This window comes from Diorhabda sublineata, chromosome 5 (assembly GCF_026230105.1).
Source record: "Diorhabda sublineata isolate icDioSubl1.1 chromosome 5, icDioSubl1.1, whole genome shotgun sequence".
Lineage (NCBI taxonomy): Eukaryota > Metazoa > Arthropoda > Insecta > Coleoptera > Chrysomelidae > Diorhabda > Diorhabda sublineata.
This window is the reverse complement of record NC_079478.1, coordinates 20,599,845-20,621,610: the sequence shown is the minus strand read 5'-3', so window position 1 is coordinate 20,621,610 and position 21,766 is coordinate 20,599,845. Positions and strand designations below refer to the sequence as shown.

The 21,766-nt window shown below is 34.9% G+C and overlaps 1 protein-coding gene across 1 annotated transcript in view; it reads right to left on the bottom strand.

Moving 5' to 3' along the window:
• The window catches only part of LOC130443936 (dynein axonemal heavy chain 7), a 40,700-nt gene that overhangs the window by 2,928 nt on the left and 16,006 nt on the right, over positions 1-21,766 (bottom strand). The window contains exons 26-54 of the mRNA XM_056778837.1: positions 20,581-20,934; positions 20,321-20,518; positions 19,358-19,478; positions 19,051-19,226; positions 18,843-18,994; positions 16,589-16,736; positions 15,538-15,747; positions 15,302-15,474; positions 15,019-15,248; positions 13,881-14,206; positions 13,596-13,825; positions 12,780-13,188; positions 12,349-12,574; positions 11,133-11,338; positions 10,942-11,077; positions 10,302-10,530; positions 9,201-9,354; positions 8,990-9,123; positions 8,608-8,799; positions 8,328-8,554; positions 7,044-7,222; positions 6,335-6,525; positions 5,323-5,507; positions 5,115-5,261; positions 4,482-4,633; positions 4,072-4,223; positions 3,796-4,015; positions 2,070-2,226; positions 1,848-2,014 (exon numbers count right to left, since the gene is read on the bottom strand). Of these exons, the coding sequence (XP_056634815.1) occupies positions 1,848-2,014; positions 2,070-2,226; positions 3,796-4,015; positions 4,072-4,223; positions 4,482-4,633; positions 5,115-5,261; positions 5,323-5,507; positions 6,335-6,525; positions 7,044-7,222; positions 8,328-8,554; positions 8,608-8,799; positions 8,990-9,123; positions 9,201-9,354; positions 10,302-10,530; positions 10,942-11,077; positions 11,133-11,338; positions 12,349-12,574; positions 12,780-13,188; positions 13,596-13,825; positions 13,881-14,206; positions 15,019-15,248; positions 15,302-15,474; positions 15,538-15,747; positions 16,589-16,736; positions 18,843-18,994; positions 19,051-19,226; positions 19,358-19,478; positions 20,321-20,518; positions 20,581-20,934 (5,781 nt within the window). The remainder of the gene's footprint in view (positions 1-1,847; positions 2,015-2,069; positions 2,227-3,795; positions 4,016-4,071; positions 4,224-4,481; positions 4,634-5,114; positions 5,262-5,322; positions 5,508-6,334; positions 6,526-7,043; positions 7,223-8,327; positions 8,555-8,607; positions 8,800-8,989; positions 9,124-9,200; positions 9,355-10,301; positions 10,531-10,941; positions 11,078-11,132; positions 11,339-12,348; positions 12,575-12,779; positions 13,189-13,595; positions 13,826-13,880; positions 14,207-15,018; positions 15,249-15,301; positions 15,475-15,537; positions 15,748-16,588; positions 16,737-18,842; positions 18,995-19,050; positions 19,227-19,357; positions 19,479-20,320; positions 20,519-20,580; positions 20,935-21,766) is intronic.

The window sequence follows — 21,766 nt, the reverse complement described above, 5'->3', positions numbered from 1 at the left end:
TAAAAAACTATTTATCTAATGTTTTTTTTTCGAAAAACTACTTACATACGATTCGTATAAATCCTTAGCAGCGATAAAAAATTAAAAGTTGTGAAGTGGAAATTGAAAAGGAGATAAATTTTTTTACATATCATATAGCTAAGTTTAATTGTAGTGCAACTGTATTTCAAAAACGTGTAATTCGAGTCGATTAACAAACGCGTATCGTTGGAAACAAGACAAATTAAACACATTAACACTTGAATGAATTTTTAAGTCCCTTAAAAGTGGAAATCATCAGTATTTTTGCGGTTTTCTTCAAACCTGGTGAACCAATCAACGATAGGGAATGCTTTGAACGATGTTTTCGTTTAAAACAAAATTATTTGTATCTTCAACAACCATGAACTTATTATTAATATTTCTGTACTGGATGGAAACTCAAATCATGTTCATCACTAACAACAACAATGGAAATTAAAACTCCCACCGACATGCTAGTTTAACGATGTTCACAGCTGCAAAGATTAAGGAAGATTTTGTGATGAACGTTTTTGTCTAAATTCCAGTCCTTCATCAATTCATAGTCCTACTGTTCCGGTTATACCAGAAAAAAATAGTTTAAGTCTAATCGTAGGCAAACTATAAATTAAAAACGTGTAATTCGAGTCGATTAACAAACCGCACCGTTAGGAACAAGATTATACTAAACTATAACAAAGTATCTTCACGTAATAGCTCCAAATTAATGGAAATTAAAACGACCACCGACTAGTTTAACGATGTGCACAGTTGCAAAGATTAAGGAAGGTTTTTGTCTAAATTCCGGTCCTTCATCAATTCATATTCTTACTGTACCGGGTATACCAAAAAAAATAGTTCAAGTCTAATTATAGGCTAACTGTATATCGAAAACGTGTAATTCGAGTCGATTCACAAACGCGTACCTTTAGAAACAAGATTATACTGAGCTATACCAAAGTATCTTAACGCAATTACTTCAAATTAAATATATTAACACTTAAATGAAGTCCCTTACCGTTCGGTCCTGTTAAACAGCAGCACAACAAACAAAAACTTAAATTTCAGTACATAGATATTAAAAAATGTTTTGAATGTTGCATTATCAAGTTTTTGTCCACCTTATAGTTTACGTCATACACAACAATTGAAATGAATTCTTTGTCGTTTTTGTTCCAAACAACTCAATAGGGTTGAAATCGGGCGACTGTGATGGCCAAATAATTATTTATTTCTCCCAATTTTTTTATAATATTCTTTCGAAGTAAGCTTGGGATCGTTGTCACCTGATAGATTGACCAAGCGCTGGCCAAAATGTGGTAAAATCTCCTTAAAGATTCTTTACAGCATTTCTTCTTAAACAACTCTTCAATTTTTACAACGTCTTCATTCCACGAAGCTTTGCCGTGTTTTACGGTCAGGATTTCACATCAGAATCAGATTCTTCATTTGGCCATAAAACTTTCTCCTACTCTTCATAGGTCCAGTTTTTGTGTTCTTTACCCCACTGCAACCTCTCGATTTAATTTTGACGTTTTATAAGAAGCTTCCTCACCCCCACCCTTCCAAAAAGGGCATCTTCTCTTAAGTACTCAAAGGCAGATCCCTACTTACTGATCAATACGAGTATTGATCAAGCCTAACAAAGAAATTTAATGAACGTTTGACTGCTATTGCATTTATAAACGTTTTAGTTTTGGGAATGTAGCAATCAAACGCTGTGTCTGTCTTATTTTTAATATATAGAACCAACGCGAGGGATAGGCGTTTAGGGGAGTCAAAAATATGAAGGTACATATTTATTGAATAACGATAATTGAAATTTTGATAATTAAATAGCTACCAACCTGTGTTAAGAGTGTATTTTTGAATAGTAATTCAGTTTCGTGTTGATCTTTCATAATATCGGCGTTTTCGTGCATGCCAAACACTTCTGGGTGCGTGATAAGCGGAAGGTCTTTTGTGTAAGCAAGAAAGTCGTCGTATTCGCTTTTTTCTGGGACGTAGTATAAACCTTAATGATAAAAATGGACGTTATAATTCACATCGTATCATTAAAAATAATGTACCTGTTGGATCTAATGGGTAATTAGCGTTTTCAACTACTTCTTTCGAATAAAATTTTCTTAATATCGTACCCAAAGTTCTCCTATCCCAATCGTCTGTCACCCTACCGCCGTAATTGCATTCTCCCGTCAAATATAATAATGCGTCGTACTGTATATCCTGAGAAATATAAAAAAAAATAAAAATTTTAATTGACATGCTTTTATTAACTTCTGATCTTTATGTATTTACGACTTTTTGGCTTCGATTAGTTCTAAACTATATGAAATATCAATTTTTTTCACTTATTGTATACTGTTTCTCCAGTTTTCATCGGTTACATTCTTAACTTTTAACTAAATTTCGTGAAAATATATATCACGTTCGCACTTGGAGTTTCGGGTGTCGTACCAAGTCTCCTCTATGTTTATTGGGTATTTATTTTTTCTAAAATACCGCAGTCAGTGCCTTGTTGTGCCAACAGTTTCCATGGTCGCGAAATGGATTTTTTTGAAAAAAATTCGTCGAACTTTCAGGATTGCTCGTTAATGCTCAAATTTCTTTCAACGAAATTTTTTGTAAACTCGCTGTACTAAAAACAGTTTGGTAGAAATGAAATACTGGATCGAAATGAACTGACACAGACAAAAACGTTGGGACTATACATAATCCGATCTCATATATTAATTCTATACGTGTCTATACGTGTTATTATTTAAACAACGTTGACAAATTAGTAAAATAATCTAAAACTTCGAGAAATATAGAATAATATATTGATTCGATATTCAATATATTATTTTTCAATAGACCCAGAATGAGTTAAAACTATCTGTATATGGTAAAATACTTATAGTACAATCATGAAAATTTCTAAATTTGGGTTTTCGTATAAAATAAAATAAAATGATTTCTATTCGATTGCTTTAAGCAATGTCAGAAGTATTTGAATCTATGTTAAAACATTTTTTATTTTATACAGGGTGTTCCAATTTAAACTTTATAAATACCAAATTTCTTAATTTTTTTCGATAGAATCACCCGGTTTTTTTTATTTCAATGCATTCAGGAGGGAAAAATAAGACAAATTCATGTATACTTTCCTATACCTACACTTACCGTGGTTCAAAAAAATAAAGAAATCTCATATTTATAACGTTAAATTTTGAACAATTTTTATACACGCCCTGTATACGATGAAAAATTTTGCAACATAGATTCAAATAATTCTGACATTGCTAAAAGCAACAGAACAGAAACCATTTTCATATCTTTAAGGGAATTTTCGTAAAAAAATAATTTATAAGGGTCTGCAACAGTAAAATTTTTTACAAAATAATTAATAACTCAAAAAGTATGCATTTTTTAGAAAGTTTCTTAACAAAAATATAGTAAAATTTTACGTAGATTCCAAAAATGTCTAATATATAGGGTGTTTTATTTAAAATAACAAAGTTACAGTCGATTTCCGGTAGAACCTTAACATATTTTAGTTAAAAAGATCGTATCTCAAAAACCCAATCGTAAAAATTTTCATAATTTTCCTATAAGTATTTTGACATTTACAGATAGTTTAAATTCGTCGTAAGACGTATATATAATATAATATATAATAAACATAAATATAAATTTACAGGGTTGTTCGTTATACATTATAAACTTTCGATTTGGATAAAATGTGTTTAATAATTTTCGTTTTCAAAAATATCTCCCAATAATTTTGAGATTATGTTTCATTCGGAATCTCACCTCATATTGATTTAGAAACATTTGAAGTTGCATCACGCTTATCCTTAGATCGGTTTCGTTGAATTCGTACTGGATGTTCCAACCGAGCGGACCGAATTTTCTTCTTTCTTGTACGGTTGCATGGAAAAAACACAAAGCGTACAAAAGTTTTTTAAATACTTGAGGTTGTTTACAACTTTCGAACCATTCCAAATCCGATATGGGATCACTATAATACGATCTATAAACGAATTTGATTAGTACGTAGACGAATTGACGTTTCGATACAATTTTTACCTCATAATATTATTTTTGAGACCTTTAGGAGGTTCGTTCGTCATTTTTACTCCATTTTGTAATACCAATACGGGAAAATGTTCGGCTGGGTATGAAGTTAACCATAAACGAAAATCCGGATGGGTCGAATCCGGTGTTAAATTTTCACATATCTAAATATATATATATATATATATATATATATATATATATATATATATATATATATATGAGTTTATTATATAAAAAATAGAAATTTATCAAGTTATTTTTAATCTATATTCGTATAACATTTTTAATACTTTTTCCTTGGAGGAAGCAGCGTTGCGCAAAAGCGATCGCTCTACAACGCCATCTCTAGATCAGGTTTGGTACTATTGAAACCATTTTCTTAAAACTACGCATTTATAATAATAAATATCATATCTTACTCTTTCTAAAGTTGGCATGAAACTTTTTGCTAAATGACAGTTTTGTAGTACGACCCAAGTACCGTTTTTGACACCTTCGTCGATTAATTTGACAGCTATAGGACCTTGACCTTGACCTAAAGATAAAGCAAACAGACGCGCAGCTCCAAATCCTGTTAACAGAATCAAGAAATTAAAAAAAGGAAAAGGATAGTAAAGAATAAGTAAAAAATACGTTATCTCGTTTCGAGGTATAGATAATATGTTAAAGAAAGATAAAACGGAGATGGAAAAATCGAAATAACAAACGGGAATAAAGCAGAATGTATAATAGAGTCGTTACGATTAGATCTAGAAAAAAAAACGATAATAAATTAGAAGGAATAAACGAAAAAGAAGTAAAAATCATCATTACAGCAGATGGAAACGAGAAAAAACTGGAAAATAAAGAAATTTTTCCAAAAAGTAGTCCATAAAATCTTTCTCCTTATAACCGACTGTTGAAAACGCTGTCAGTTAAGCTGTCAATACAAATATTCGCTGTCATTATCAAATTTAAAAAGTTGATGATGATATTCGAGAATTTGGTTTTTATGTAGTACAAACAAAATACGATTCGTAATTAAGAGTGCATAATCATATATTTAAAAGTACCTTGGTCATCTGCGAATTTTAATAAAACAGCCGTGGGATCAGCGCCGGGGGTTAGAATGAATATCAAAGGTATACAACAATGGGAATCGCCGAACGAAGACGGTAAATCGAACGGAGGCGGTTCGATGAATCGTTTACCCAAATGTCCTGTGGAAAAAAAATCGATTCGAACTAGCAAAACGTTTTGTTTTTATAATTATTCGTTTACCTGTTACAAAATTTTGTACGCTCGGTACTATTTTATCGTATCTGATACATCGTAAAACTAATAGTGTTTGTAGATCGTTCAATTTCGTATTCCATGGAGAAGGTAACGGCAATTTGTGAGGTTCTCCCGAATCGAATATCTTTTTCCATTGATCTGTATGGTTCACGAAATGTTGCATAATACCACTAAAAAACGAATATTCGGTTTTACAATGTTATAATTACAAAATAAAACTTTTATTCTATCGTCTTATGTCCGTTTCAGATCATCCTCGAGATTCCGCAACTCCTAGAATCTCCTAGTCCGGCTCTACGTCAGTTTTAGATCCTCCTAGAGACTCCACAACTCCAAGAATCCCCTAGTCCGGCTCTATGTCTCCTTCTAGAGATTCCTCAACTCCTAGAACCTCTTAGTCCGGCTCTATTTCCGTTTTAGATGCTCCTAGAGATTCCCCAACTCCTAGAATCTCCTAGTCCGACTCTATGTCTCCTCCTTGAGACTCCGCAACTCCTAGAATCTCTTAGTCGGGCTCTACATCAGTTTTAGATCCCCCTAGAGATTCAGCAGCTCCTAGAATCTCCTAGTCGGCTCGATCTCATATCACCAAGATAATTAACCAGTTTTTAAAGTTTTTACCCTTCCCTACTCTGTAGTAGACGTAGCGAGCAAATAAATAATCGAGAGTGTGGATCTTTTCGCCTCTACTTGCCAAAACTAATACCGAGAGTATTCGAGAGGCGTTTACCGGACATGAGGTTTATCTTCAGTCAGTTTACTGGACTTTTAGACGCCTTTAGAAGCCTTTTTTAACCTAGATATTTTGCTCGGTCTTGGGAATCTTGGATCCAGTTGAAACATATCAAATCATCCGTTCCTCGAGTCTGTATGCATCCTTTTATGCATTTTTGCGTTTCGACGTGGACTTCTCCATGGGTCGGTGAGATAATCTCATTTTATTCATTATTTTTTGTATCACAAATCACTTGTGTAGTGGAAACTTTCATTAACTTACTTGAATGCGTCTAAATCGTTCAATCTACAAAGTTCGTCCCACGATTTGGTAACTAACCAATCGGTCGGGTTTCTATTGGGATTTTCTAAACCGACACCACCGGTTAATAAAAACATCCATTCCGATATGTTAATTTCGTTACGACTTTTCATTAAATTGATACAAAGAAGCAAAGAAAAAAGTAATTTATCCTAAAAACAGACATTTCATTAAAATCTATATAGAAAATCCAATCATACGAGAATAGTCCAAGAAGTACCTTTCCTTACCAAGAGATGGCGGTAGTTATTTGAAAAAAAAAACACAATACGAAAGTACACGATATATGTTTCAAGTTTTAAGACGCCTCGTCGTTTAGTATCCATGGAAAACTTTGTAGCAAAGTTTAAACGAAGCCTAAGACCAGCGAAGACCAGCATCGAAGCCCCAACGACACCAGAAATGTTCAAAATCCACTGGATGATCGTCGACTGAAAGCGTAACGTATTAGGCATTTCCAAATAGCGTTTGACAATGTTTCACAGTTTTGTGACCACAGATGAAACGTGGATCCATCTCTTCGCAACCCAAACAACAAAATCAATCGGAACGATGGGTTCGAAAGGAAGAATCGGCTCCAAAAAAGACAAAGACCGTTTCAGCAACGGCGAATAAAAAAATTTCTGTTGGACCAGGTACTTATAGGACAATCCTCGTATATAATACTTACCTTTTCAAACAAACTTCTACAAATGTTGACGTATAACGAATAGGTGAAATATTTTTCTAAATCCTTCAATCTTTGAGCGACGTCTTCGACTCTTTCCGTATTATCTATACCAGCTTTAAATAAATTCATAAACCAAACCAACGAATATTGATACATAGGATCGATATTTGCTAAATCAGCTGAAATTAATCAACATTATAATCAATTAAAAAAACAAAATTAGAGTTCAACGCAAAATGGTGCTACTTAGAATTTCTTTCTCTAATAACTTGCGAGTCACTACCTCTTAATTCTTTATTTCAATTAGATCTTTCTCGCTGTGTAAAAATTTTGAGTTGGTAGCACTGTTTCATTTGACATATAAGCTGTCAACAATCTCTTTTCGACGAGATACACACCAAAAGGAAACATGGAAAGGGTCTTAGTGCATGCGAGCTGCTTATTGGCTGGGGGTTTAGACTAGTGAAAATCCCCCCCCCCATCACTCTCTTGTTTAGTTTCGTCATGGATAGCCTTAAATTAAAGAAGTGCTTACAAATTGTTGATTTTTTTCTCAAAATAATGATTCAGTTTGTCAAAATTTTCATGTGAGCCAAAGAACTTATAAACATCGAAGAAGATCCAAATAATCACGGATCTTGAAAGGATTTTTGCTTAAAAGCTTTCCGGATTCAACTCGTGTGTAATCCTGTAACCGTAGATTTGACAAATAGCTTAAAACACTCAATTATATCGATATTATTACGAATTCGTTCACCGATATAGACCGTGATGCAGGTACTGTACGGTAAATTAAACATTTCTAGGAATCGTATATTCTAGAATGTGATTATAGTACATAAAACGTAAAATATCGAAATTCGATTCGAAATTTTTGGCTGAATGGATACGTGAATTGTATTATTTGTAGTGAGGTTAATCTACAAGAATTTGTCGAAGCACTGTTTGATGTTTTTTATGGGAAATAGACAAAGGGTAATAAGCAGAAATCATTTCACGTTTGATTTTCATTTGCTAGAGCGGCTTCGTGCATGGATATATACCAAAGCCCCGAAGAATAGCCGATTTAACCCCATTGGATTATTTTTTTTGAGGTTATGTTAACACATTTCTTCACATCGAAATACCGAAGACAAATGAAAGGTAAGTAAATTTATGTAACGAACTTTTCTTGTTAAACATTTATGAATAGTTACGAATTTTGATTAGAATTAGAAACCACAGGTATCAAAAATACGACAGAAAACTATGTAGCTCCACTTAACAATGAATTTACCGATTTACCGATTGAGAAAAATAAAATGGCGGCGTGTACAGCTATAGGGGTGTATTCCAATCGAGCTTTATCGATTTGTTTTTCAGTAACTTCGGCTACAGCTTGTTTAGCGGCTATATCGTTGGATAAAACTTTCGAAGAACTCAAAATTTGAACGGCGGTTTCGTCTTCCAAAATATTACCTTGCGAAGTACTCAATACCATCAAGATTTTGTCTTCGATTTCTTTCAACGCCCTTAAAACATTCGATTAGAAAATTTATTACTTTACTGTCAAATTAGAATTTACCTTTTATTTTCCGCCCCCTGTATAATAAGAGAATTCTTTTCGGCTTCCAAGTCCGGACGTTCTTTGGCGACTGTTATACCAAGTAATTGATCTTCTAAGCCAACGCTAGTTATCATAAAATTGACTAATGTCACTTTGACAGCTACTTCGGGTAGGTAATGAGGATTCCTCAATTTCGTCGTTACATATAGCCTGAAATTATTTGTTTGTGATCGAACATTCTGTATTAGATTTCAAATTTTGGCATATATACATATATAGCAAAAATATTTTGTACCAGGTGGAAACGAAAAGTTCGTCCAGTAACAAATTATACATATACCGGTTTAGTTGACCACCCGGTATATATATGGAACAAAAATTAGATCTGAAAGGATCTTACTTGAAATCTGGACTGTATTCTACAACGGAATCACCCAATTTGAGGCATAGAGCGCCGCTTTGTTTGAAAACTTGTTGGGCCAAAACCGGTTCCAATACTGGGTCCATTTCTTCACCGATATTTTCCAGTAGCACCTGAAAATCAAAAAATTAAATTCTCATATATCGATTGAAGGGGGGGGGCGAGTTTGGAAAATATCGTATTTTATTACCGGTTGCCCGAACTGTATAGCATTTTCCAAAATTCGTACGTAATCGGCTTGATTTAACCTGATTATAGCTAAATTTTTCGATTTCTCCATATTTTTTATCCATTTATTAGCCTGCCCTTGTGGATCGATCATCAAAGCGTATCTTCTAGCATTTCTGGAAAATGAAAATGGGAAAACTCCAATTCCAAAGTCTCAATATACATAAAACACTCAGAAGCCTCTTAAAACTAGCCAGGAAATATCGTTGACGTAAGGATTCTAGAATCGTCTAATCTATAGAACAGTCATAATCCAATCTACAAAATGCTAGTTGATTTAATCTATAGCATTAGAAGCATTTTAAAACCCGCTTCTTCTTAATCTAGCAGTGAAAAAAAAGGTTTTAGCCACGTCCAAAGGCTAACAGACAAAAAAATTGAAGCCAATTGACGTACGGATTCTAGAATCGTCAAATTTAGAAAACAGTGATGAACCTATCCACAAAATGCTAGTTGATTTAATGTACAGCGTTAGAAGCCTTAATCTAGCAGTGAAAAAGAAGGTTTCAGACACGTCCAAAGGCTAACAGACAAAAAAATTGAGGCCAGTATACCAAATACATAGCAAGCATCGATCTGGTATACAGATGGTTCCAAGTTAGCCTAAAAAGCTAGATCAACAATTTTTGCTCCAATATTAATAAAGCAATTGCTTCATTTTCTTCTAGTGTTCTTGAAGGCTATTACACGTCCAAGATACTATGGGAATTCTAATAGCACTAGTACAGATCTAATGAAGCTAATAGGTCACCAAGCAACGAGCAAGCAGATTTCCTTGCTAGGAAAGGTGAAACAACTCCAAACTTTTGACCAGAGCTTTATTTTGGTCTAAAAAAGATTTCACTTTCAACAGAAACACTTCAGGCTTCTCAACCATTCAGCTTAGAAGCCTGAGGAGCTTCTCTACACTTTCTTTTCATCATAACTTTTTAAAATCTTGTGATTGAAGAGTTTTCTCGAATAACATTCTATATATAAACCATATGTATTCAAAATGAATATGAATCGATAAATAATCATTCCGTTGGGCTATAAAAGGCTATAAATATCAGATTTAACTTACGAAATGATAATTCCGTTATCGATACTGAAATTATCAGTCGGTAAACCGAAAATATTCCACGCCCTTATAACTACGGGATCTCCCAATACAGCAGTCAATTGAAAATCTCTCGAACAAACTATTCCGAAATCGATTAGAGCCGATACCCATTTCTCTATCTGCCTTTGTCTATATTGCAAAGTAAACGGACCCAAATAAGCGACGACTCCAGCCGCAATCAAAATATCACCTGAAAAAATTTTTTTCCCAAGTAAAAAAACTTATTAGTACGTCAAAAGAAAGAGCAGATTAAACGGATTCACCAAGAATCATTCGCCATGAAGCACTTGTCAAATTCTTCTTTCACCAAAGAAGAAAGGTCTATGTGAGTCCCAATACCCATGCTCCATCTCTTGAGGACTTTCCAAATCGTATCCTATGATGCGAAATGTCGCGCAAAGCTTTTAACAACTGCGAAAAGTTCAGGTCTTCACCAAACTGATGTTTTTGCTTTTATCTACGTGTAGAAGTGTTTTAAACGAGAATAGCCCCATGATAAAATCGTTTGAGCTGCTCTTTTATTTGATACACAGTCAAATTTCATTATTACGAACGCCAAATTCGAGGAAACCAGCTCAAATTTGAGAAACAGACTTGTTACCTGTTAGTATGAAATATTTTTCCCCGAGATCTTTAGCTATCTGTCTCCATCTAGATTTTTCTCCACCCAATCCACCAATTAACTCTTCCGCCCTTTGTAATTTCAATTGACAGAGATTCACTTCATCTGTCAAAGTCTGAAATAACGAAAACGTTTAAATGTATACGAATAAAATTTGAATATAGTTTCACCTGGAATTTTTTCTTTTCTTGCTCTAATTTAGCTTCGAGTTTGGCGACTTTTTCTAGGGCTTCGCGCAATTGTCCCCTTTTTATTTCCAAATCGGCCATAGCCGCGGCTAATTGACCTTCGGCAATAGCTAGCGCCGCTTTTTTCGGTGCCACGACTTTGGCGACTTTATCGTATTTCGAAATAGCGATTACCCATTTACATAAACCTAAAAAACGTCAATATAATGCACCCCAAATCAATTTTACCTATACAATGACGTCATACCCAACAAACCGGCATTTAACGATATTAAGAAACCGAAATGTTTGATGTTGGTTGTTTAACAAATTTAAAAAAAACGTCATATATTCAACATTTTGAGCACCAAGAGTCAAAACCAGGGCCGGATTAAGCTAGGGGCTTGGGGGGGCTATAGCCCCGGGCCCCAGGTCCAAGAGGGTCCCATCATTTGGAAATCATTCTGTATTTTTTGTTGTGTTGATACCACAAATCTAACGTATTGATATTATTTTGTGAATTTTTCCGGGTTTTCGAATTCCTTAAGGGGGCCCCGTCATTATTTTAGCCCCGGGCCTTATAAATCTTAATCTGGCCTTGGTCAAATCGACTTCTTCGACGGTTATACGGATCATAATTTATGAATCCTGGTTGCCGTAACCTCTCCTGTCATTTTGCGTCATCTTGGGAGCTAGTTTCCCGATTAAATCCCAATGTTTTGATTGTTTTTTGATATATCGTGTCCACCGGTGGATCCATGTTCTGTAGACTATCAAAAAACGACGGATTACGCTCAAACAACTTCGCATTGGTGGTCCTACGATTGAGCTCGATGTCTAGAGTCATTAATCTTTATCACTACAAAAATTCTATGTTGCAAACTATGACCAACGAGATTTTTCGAAATGCCTACAGTCTTAGCTATCTGGCGCGTCTTGAATAGGAAATTGGTAGTTTCCTTTCCGAAAAATAAAACTACATGTCCGATCCGGCTGAAACTTCAACAATAACTTGCTCTTCAGTTATTTTGAAATGGTTAAAATGTCGTGCATATTGAAATAGATGTCTGCCAATAGGAAATCGTGGTTTTGACCCGTGGTAGCCATTCCCGAAGCACCTGGACATGACTCTTTAAAGATGTTGATATGAAGATAATTTACTCTCAACATCTCAGCTTCATAGAAAGTAAAACAAAGAGCATAGAAATATTTTTTTTACCTTCTGCCGCTGTCGAAGCAGATTTAATTTTATCGGGATCAAAATTTTCGTCGTTCAAAATTTGATGCCTCAATTTATCCATTATCCTCGGAGGGATGTTGTCCTTATCGAAAAGAATGAGACTTTCCAAAAATTTAATATCGCTGAGAACTTTCAGAGAAGGACCCCAATAATCGTCCACTTGACCGATACCACTAGGAGCTGGAACCCTCTGTGGTTTCACGTCCTGTTGAAATATTTGACGTTATAATTAATTGTCATTAATAAGAGATTACGAGCAACGAAAAAAACTATATTCTCTTGAAAAGATAAAGGAGGAAAATAACGAATTTAATGATTAGTAAAACTACAACGAAGTTTTCTACTAAGCAAGCTCAACTACCGCTATCTGTAGATCAGACCAGGTACTTTTGGAACCATATGATGATTACCTTCAATATACAAACTGCTTCCATCACCAGCTTCACTCCTTTCGGTGGATTCTTCATAGTTTTAACAACGCTAATATCAGCAGGAGTTAGAGTGTTCAAAGCGGCCAAAGCGGCGTTCAAAATAGGCATAGCTTCGGCTAAATTAGCATCGCAATCGTCTTTAATAGCTTGCGCTTCTCTGGCTTGTTCGTTAGCTACCGCTTCGTCTTCTTGTATATGCCTGGCGACTATATCGGCTTCTTGAGATTCGGCTTCGACGATTTTCATCGTTTCTTCGACTTTAGCAGCGGCTACGACCAATTGGGGTTGTAGCGCTTCTAACGCCGCCTGCATAACCGCCACTTCGGCGCCGGCGCTCTCCAATTTTTCCAAACCGATTTCGTATCTTTGTTTACCTTGAAGAACTTCCCTGTTAACCAGAAGATCAATATAAAATTCATGCAGGTATAATTATATTAAATCAAACTACAAAATTTAACCCTATCACATTTTATTTAATCCCTGTTCAACGAAATTATATTATTCGTTAATTGTTTATTTGTGAGCGACAAAATCGATTTCCAATCGCCGTCAAAAAAACTGAGCAAGAAATTTCATTTTTCGGAATGAAATCTGGAAACATATCAAAATAAAATAAAAATCTTGAGTCAAAAAGGTCTCAAAGCACCCCCAACCCACCTAGAGATCGTCTACGATTCGCCAAGCGAAATGTAGTTTCGGGGGGAAGGTATTGGATGGTTTCGACGAGACTTTCGCGGAATATTGCGATTCGAGTCGATTTTTATTGCTCACGAATGCACGTACTAAACAACTTACTTTCTTTTTTTATATAAAAATGTTTTAAAAGTATTTATCATTTCTAAATACGACGTGGGGGTTACGTAATTATGTCTATTCAATCTCATAAAAAATTCGTCTGATAATTTTTGAGTGGACACGTGAAATATTTGACACATATCGATGCAAACTTCCCGTTCTGTATCTGTGAGTTCGATTTCGCTTAAAAATCTGGTAGCTACGGCTAATAAAGCATCTTCAGGCCAAGCCTATAAATAATTTCGTATAAAAAAAATTATCCAATCGATTACGCCATTTATTTACCTGAAACCAATCGATAGTACAACAGTTTACCAAAGCAGGGAATTTTCTAACTCTAGTCCTGAATCCTTCACCTATAGGACTCATTGTTAAAATCAAATGCAATTGTTCTCGAGTGATTTGTACGAAAAAATTAAATAGAGCCGGAGGACTTCCGTCCGTTTGTAAAGATTTATCTCTTTGTCTATCCAATTGTCTCATTTTTTCGCAAAGTTCTAATTTTTCTTCGGTGGTGAAAATATTTGGCACCTCGCCGGAATTCATCAAGTTACTAACGTCTTCCAAAAAAGCTTCTTCTTTTATTTGGGTGTCAGAAAATAAGAAAACGCCTAAAAGGTAACCAGAAGATTGATTGATCAATATCTAATTCATGCAGGTATAATTATATTAAATCAAACTACAAAATTTAACCCTATCACATTTTATTTAATGTTTATGTCTCACTAAACTCCAAACGGCGTTCGAAATACGTGATATCTTGATAAAAACTCTTCCGAACAGGATATATACAGGGCGTGTGTTCTTTCAAAATCATCCCGTTCTTTCAGCATTTTTATTTACTAAAAATGTAGTAGCTCCATATCTTTCTTCAAGGTTTTCAATACTTAGTGACCACGATCGTTAAATACAGTGCTGGGATTTCGCTAAGTTTGTAAACTCTTCGATCCAAATCGTTTTTCTTCGTAGAATCAACCCCCGGAGATTCTCCAGCCATTTTAGTCAAATAGTGTCGTTTTTGGTCGTAAAACTAGCCCCCGGAGATTCTCCAACGATTTTAATCGAGTGGTGTCTTATTCTTAACGACTAATACCCCTCGTAGTCTCTTGTGGACTTTGCAGCATTGCCAAGTCTAGTTTTTCAAAGTGATTTCATCTATTCAGCTCTTTGTCTATGTTTATAGTGTTTTTTTGATTAAAATTTGTGCATTCTTCTTTTCTATCAGTAGTTATCGACTTCGAGACATTTTTCTTCAGCCAGGTTTAAAGTATTGACTATTGAGATTGCAATTTGCAATATTTCCTTCAATTATAAGTTCTCCCGGAGATCTTCTCCGTAGAATTCTTCTGGTAGATAGATGAAGCAAAGAAAGCGATGTACTGAAGTCACTGCTTGAGATAATTTAATAAAAAAAAATACTGGCCATGTAAATCTGACGCGCTGGCTTTTCTCAATATAGCTTTGACATCTTCTCTCCATTCGTTAATTCCGTATTGTCTGGTAATTTCCACTTGGAACAGATCGTATTCCGCAATATGCGCAGCCAATCTCGTCAACGATTGTCTTCCCGATCCTCCTACACCGACGCACAACCCGTGACTCCTCGGCGATTTCAATATCCTACATATTTTCGATAAATGTTCAATCGCAAACCTAAAACCAACTTAATTTATAACCAAAATTCGAAACATAAACTCGAATTTTACCTGAATAATACCAAATTCATGGGTTTCTTCGACATATTATTGAATTCAGCTAAATAACCTTCGACTATGGCGGTCAGTTGTTCCAAATCTAGTACTTCGATGTAATGTCTTTGATCTGCTTTTGGATTAGCGAAATCGCAGTACAATAATTTCCGTAAATCCGTTTCATCAATCTATCATCAAAAAAAATAAATATATCAACAACAATTAATTTTATTTCATCATCATCTTCTAACCGGATAATTAGGTCTCTTCAATCTAGCGAAAAGTTCGTCCATGTCTTCTTCCAGTTGTTGTTTACACACCACTCTTAATTCTTGTACTATCCAAGTTCTATCGGCATCATCAACGAGTCTATCATAATAAACTCTTAGTACTTCGTGCACCCATAACCTTTTTATAGCCATGAGATCTTCCATGGCTTCGGGAACAGAAAGTAAAACACCCTGTAAATCATATTTCGTCCTGTAGCAGATTTTCCTTCCAACACAATCTACATACTCAATATAAGGTTCGAAATAAGTATGAAATAAAGTATTTTCCATTTGGAGAAGCTGTACACGTTAAGATAAATGATTCCCAAACCATCATCATCACTACGTTTATAAACTTAGTGCATACAAGCTACGATTAGTATTGGTCTTCATAGATTTTGAGAAGACGTTCGACGACGTATGATCCTAAGAGTTTCCACAAGCAGATGACTCCTGGAGCTTTTCATAGGCGTCTTAGAGAAAACCTTCAAGTACTACAACGAGAATTGATATCTATATGTCTAGTTCAGTACTTCCAGATAAAATTGGCCAGAATTCAACTTTACTTGAACAATCTATCGTTCAAACAGCCTCTACCAGCAGTCGTGACTCACCAGGAAACTGTGGCATGAAGAAACGTCTCGATTCTGCCGGGTGATCTCTTCGAAGTTGATTTCCATCTATCGACGTGGTTTCTCCGTGGATCGATCTCCATATTGTTAATTTTTCAAATTTTCTAGCATCGCTGTTAGCCTAAGAAGTCATCGACAAATCCTTCAACGTTAACTGGTTGCGTCAACTCCAAGTCATTAAATGACAGCTGCCACCAGCAGCGACGCACCAGGAAACTATGATAGGAGTTAATGAAGAAACTGCTTCTTGCAGCTAGGAATAACAACGCCAGGTCATTAAATGACATAAAATAATTCCTGTCAAACAATGATGGTAGATTGATTTCTCTAGCACACTTTTTATAATAAAAACTTAAAGATGAAATTACAATTAGAAAGTTTTGTAAAAAAAATCCCCTCACCTGTATGACCCTTGAGAAGTCTCTCAAATTGAATAGGTAGTGGGATTTAGCTGGAGTCGGAAGCAAATTCAAACGGGCCTGCTTGTAAACCTCCAAAGTTGCATAAACTATCTGTTCTATGCACGGATCGAAATCTTTGGAAAATCCTCTGGAACGAAATGGAACAGTAAAATATTGTGTTTCAACGAGGTCCTACCAACTCCCTAGATCATCATCGTAGCGGTCGACCAAATAAAGTCACGACTCCAGAAATGCTGAGGAAAATACACTGGACGATCGTCGATTGAAAATCGCGAGCTTGCAAACATAGTAGGCGTTTCAAAAATTGCGTATTAACCGAAAATTTGGACTCGTCGAGAAAGCATTTGCTCACAATGGAGCAAAACCACCTTCGTGAAGATGTTTCCATCGAGTGTTTCACACGGAAATAAAGTAGTTTCATAACCATGGATGAAACTTCACGCAAAAAACAAAATAGGAATCAAAACAATGAGTTCGAAAGGGAGTAGCTGCTCCAAACGAGTCAAAGATAGTTCCATCTACATAGCTTCTGGTTTTTAGACAGCACGCGGGATAATTGCAACGTTTTTGACTAAGAAAAAATTGTTGTTTCATCAAGATAACGCATCAGGTTCCACATCCGTTAAAGCATTTGCCAAAATTGATGAATCAAAGTGTGAATTGATAAAAAGGTTGGGGAATGTTTAATTTTGTGATTCGATTTAAACATCATGAACTTTTCTTTAATTCCAACGGAATTATTAAAAATAGAGCCAAATTTTTTTTGGATAATCAATTTTTGCTCAATATTGACTATAGATTCCTCTAGAATTACTAAATTGAGTTTTTCTAATATACAAGACGTATATTAAAAGCTAGCGAAAAGGTATCAATCATCGGATACACACCTAAACCTTGAAAAAAAAATTATTTTATCTAGTCCTATCCTGCGACAAAGTTTTTTTTCTATGGAAAAATTAAATCGACGCTCGCTTCGTTTGACCTTTATAAGATGAAAAATAACTTTTAGTAAAAACGTAATAATGTCGAAATAAACTTCGTCTTTTGACGTATCGTCAAGTACGCAAGGAATTTCAATGAAAATCCATGAGTTGTAGTCTACAACGAAAAACAGAGACGTATATTTACCAAGGGGTGAAAAATATCAAATAATTTCGATTTCGATACAATTCTTAATATGCATCACTCAATAAGTCGTGTGACTGACACACAGATGGTGTTGCTTCTGTCAAATCCATTTGACATTTATGTAGTACCAACATTCAACAACAAAAGATACAGCCATTTAAATGAAGCTACTTTTGTTATTTGAAAAACAATTTAGTGCGTTAATTCATCTTCAGTATTCGATTTACAAATCGATCGCAACGTTTGTTAAATTGAACGAATTGCTTCATCATCCACCGTATAATCCAGATCTAGCCCCCAGTGACTAACTGGCTATTAGTGACTAACTGGCTATTCGCTGATCTTAAAAAAATGTTCTCCCGTAAGAAATTTAGTTCAAATGAAGAAGCAATTACCGAAACTGAAAACCCAAGAAAAATTAACGGCTGAAAAGTGTTTTGCTAAGATTAATCGATGCAAAATGGAGATGTGCTTGTAGATGACACTCTCAAGAGTAGAGAACATCCAAAATTTTTCGATGTATATGGTATTATATCCGTCAAAACAACGCACCTAGTTACAAATCAATAAAAACAAACTTGGATGAATTGAATCCACCGTATTCACCATATTTGATTCTCATCGACTTTTTCCCGTTCCCAAGCCTGAAGAGGACGCTTTTTAAATATGAATAAGCAAAAAAAGGAAAGATTTTTTTATATTTTCCTATACGAAATACTCAATTTTTTATTTAGATGAATTTTTTATCAAAATTATCTTTGATGGAAAATCTGCGATTATTTTATATGAAAAAAAGGCGTTTATGGAGGATACTATAGAATATTCCGCTTTTCATAACAATTCTATACGTTCAAAATTATTTGTCATAATTTTTATGATAACCCAAATCCCAAGAAGGTTCTAAATATTGTTTATCATGCAATTCAAAGTGAAATTATTATTTTCTTTGGTTTCTACGACATAAAAACGCATCCATAGAAAAAATATAGTGTGCAACACGTAAAAAAAAGAATTCTACGCCATTCCATTCGCGGCAACGAAAAATTCATAATCTTGGAAAAACCACGTAATTTTAGTATTTTAAACTAATTTTTAGTTTCCTCACCTGGTATCGAGGTGCCAAAGCATTATCCTGCTGAAAATATTCACCAAAACGGAATCCTGAAACTCGTCGATACACAAATGAACAAAATGTCGAGAAAATCGCGGGGTTATGGTATTTCCCCCGCCGCCTGGCGGACACATGGCGCACATAAACTAAAATAACAAAAATTTTGTTTTTCCGAGGTAAATTTGGAAAAAAAAATCGTTACCTGTATATCAATTAACTTCATAGGGATTATATCCTTAAGGTCATACCACATTTCGTGGTCGAACCATTGCCTCAACAATTCAATTGGCGGTTGAGCGCCGTAGACCTCTTTAGTTGGCATATTAACATCATCAACGAAGATGACGCATTTCTTTAATACCGGAGGACCGAAAACCCCTAAAAATCGATTCAAGATCGAGATTACAACATAATAATCCGGCGATGTGAAAAAAATTTTCTAATACGACCCCTCGATTCTGAGTTATAGGCCTTTAAAGTTTCGAAATAGAAACTAAATTGTTATTTACCTTTTCGTCTTTTATCTAATTTCGCCATTACTATATTTTGCGTTTGATTAGCAGTCGTTTGAGCAGAAAAATTTATGAACAAAGGTATATAAGTTTTACTGTTTCTTTTCAAAAGGAAATCCTACAAAATACAATAAAGATTGAACGGATCTGGTTCTAAATGCGAATTCAAAATGATTATAACAATTAATATTTAAAGAGTGCCAAATAAATGATATTTCTTTTTGAATTCAACAATCCCTAACCAAAACTAAAACTGTCCTTTGATGTATCTTCTTCCAACTGAAGAGAAACCCACAGTTTTGGGCGAAATTTGTCACAAAACCATGCAAATAAACGATTCCCTTCACATTCATTCACTTTTCGAGCTCTAGTTCTATTTTTTGGTACATAAACTTTAGATACTGTAAACCAAATGATAAAAACTGTTGTGAATGTCTACAATAAGCTCAAGTTGATCCCCACAGCGTTTTGAACCTTCCACATCTCGATCTTCATCTCAAAAATCACTGGGTAGTAGATCAGGATTGCAAGGTGGAATATGTTTCGTTCCAGATTCCGAATTGAACGTAGATTATCAACATCCATGCCACACCTGTTTTAAATCCTGAATTGAACGAAAACGAAGAGTATTCAGAGATTAACGAAAAACAAAAACCACCATCACTATTATTACTATACATTACCCCCGAAAAGAGGGTGGGAAAAAGCTTGATCGACCTTGTTAACCTAAACTTTAAGCTACGTGAACTCCTTCATGGAAATTAAGAAGCTTCAGTCCTAAATCGGATTATATCCAAGGCGGAAAAGGATTATCGACATCACAAGGCTTCATGAAGGCTACTAGGATCAAGGAAAAAATATTTTTCGGCTACCAAAAGTTGTGCGCGCCAACCAAACTCAGATTGAAAGCATCAAATGGAAGAATCCAATGGGATAGACCCCATTTAATTTTTAACTCACCGTGACGTATACTGATTTTCCTGTCCCCGTGGGTCCTATAACCATCATGGGTTTGTTATGTTGAACTAAAAGTTGCATTAACGCCATATTTCTAATAGTTTCCACAGTCGTTACTATAATTTGATTAACGGGAATATCTCGAGGTATTGGAGGAGCTGACATCAAATCGTCCGACCACATTTTCCATTTACCTTTACCCTTGACGGCAAAATAAATTCGATTTTTTAAAAAAACTGGACGGTAAATCAACACTCACTCACCTCTTTGATGAATTTGTAATCGAAGCACGTCTCCCCGGCGGGCAACATGAAAATATAAGGTTTATCCGGTTTGTTGATTTCGAAAGGGTAGTTGATAGCCTCTTTGACGGCTTGATTAAAATCCTTTTCCAACAACGCCCTGAATAGATAATTAAATTTCGGTCTACTCTGTATATCGAGAGTACCGCCGAGGCCCCATATACAAGAAAAAAAAAATGATCCTTCTATTTGAGCTCGAACGTCCAAATCGGAAACTTGATCTTTATATTTTTCGTCGTAAAAGTCGTCCATGAATGTATCGAAATAGTTCATGGTCGCCTTTAACAGATTATGTTCTTGACAAGGCGCTATTTCCTGAAAAAAAATAATTTCTCTCCAACAAACGATACTAATATTAATTATTCATCCGAACAATTCATTTAACATATACTTTTTCGTAAATTAATCTTCGTATAATGGAAATAACAATTTAATGAAACTAAATTATGATCCTAAAAGTATTTTGTGAGATATGAGCGAAAAAATCCAGTAAAAATGAACCTTCGTTGCACCTAGTCCTCCAACGGTGGTTGCAGTTTCATATTTACTAAGTAGCATTACCTTTTGATTTGCTTTTGGTTAAGAAACTCTCTATTAACCAGATTTAACCCCCTCGGATTATTTTATATTCCCAGATTAGAAAAATTGCTTGTTGAATAGGTTAAATTTTTTTGAGAAGCTCGACGATTATTTTGGAAAAAATATATGAAGCTAAAAAGGGATTAAATTGAAAAATATTTGTAATTCCTTTGTTTGGACTAGATCCTCTTAAATCCAGAAGCGTGCGCTATCCAAACGCTTCGTTCGTATCTCCTAAAGCTAATTACACACTTATGCATCACGCTCGCTACGAATAGCGTGCAGCTCGAACATCAACGCGTGTTAATCATGTGTAGCTCACGCTCATTTGATTTTGACTATGAAGACATCATTGACAGTCAATAAGAAGAACGTTTCATCATCCGAAGACTAAAATATTTTTCAATTAACCCAAAAATTCATTACATTGCACGAAAAAACTTGTGCTGTCCAAGACTTTAATTCTAAGCCTCAATTTTTTTGGTATGGCGCTGCAAAAACCGTTAAATTTCATTTATTGTTCAAAAGAAAGTCGTTCTTTTGAAAGATTATTGATTTATCGTAGTAT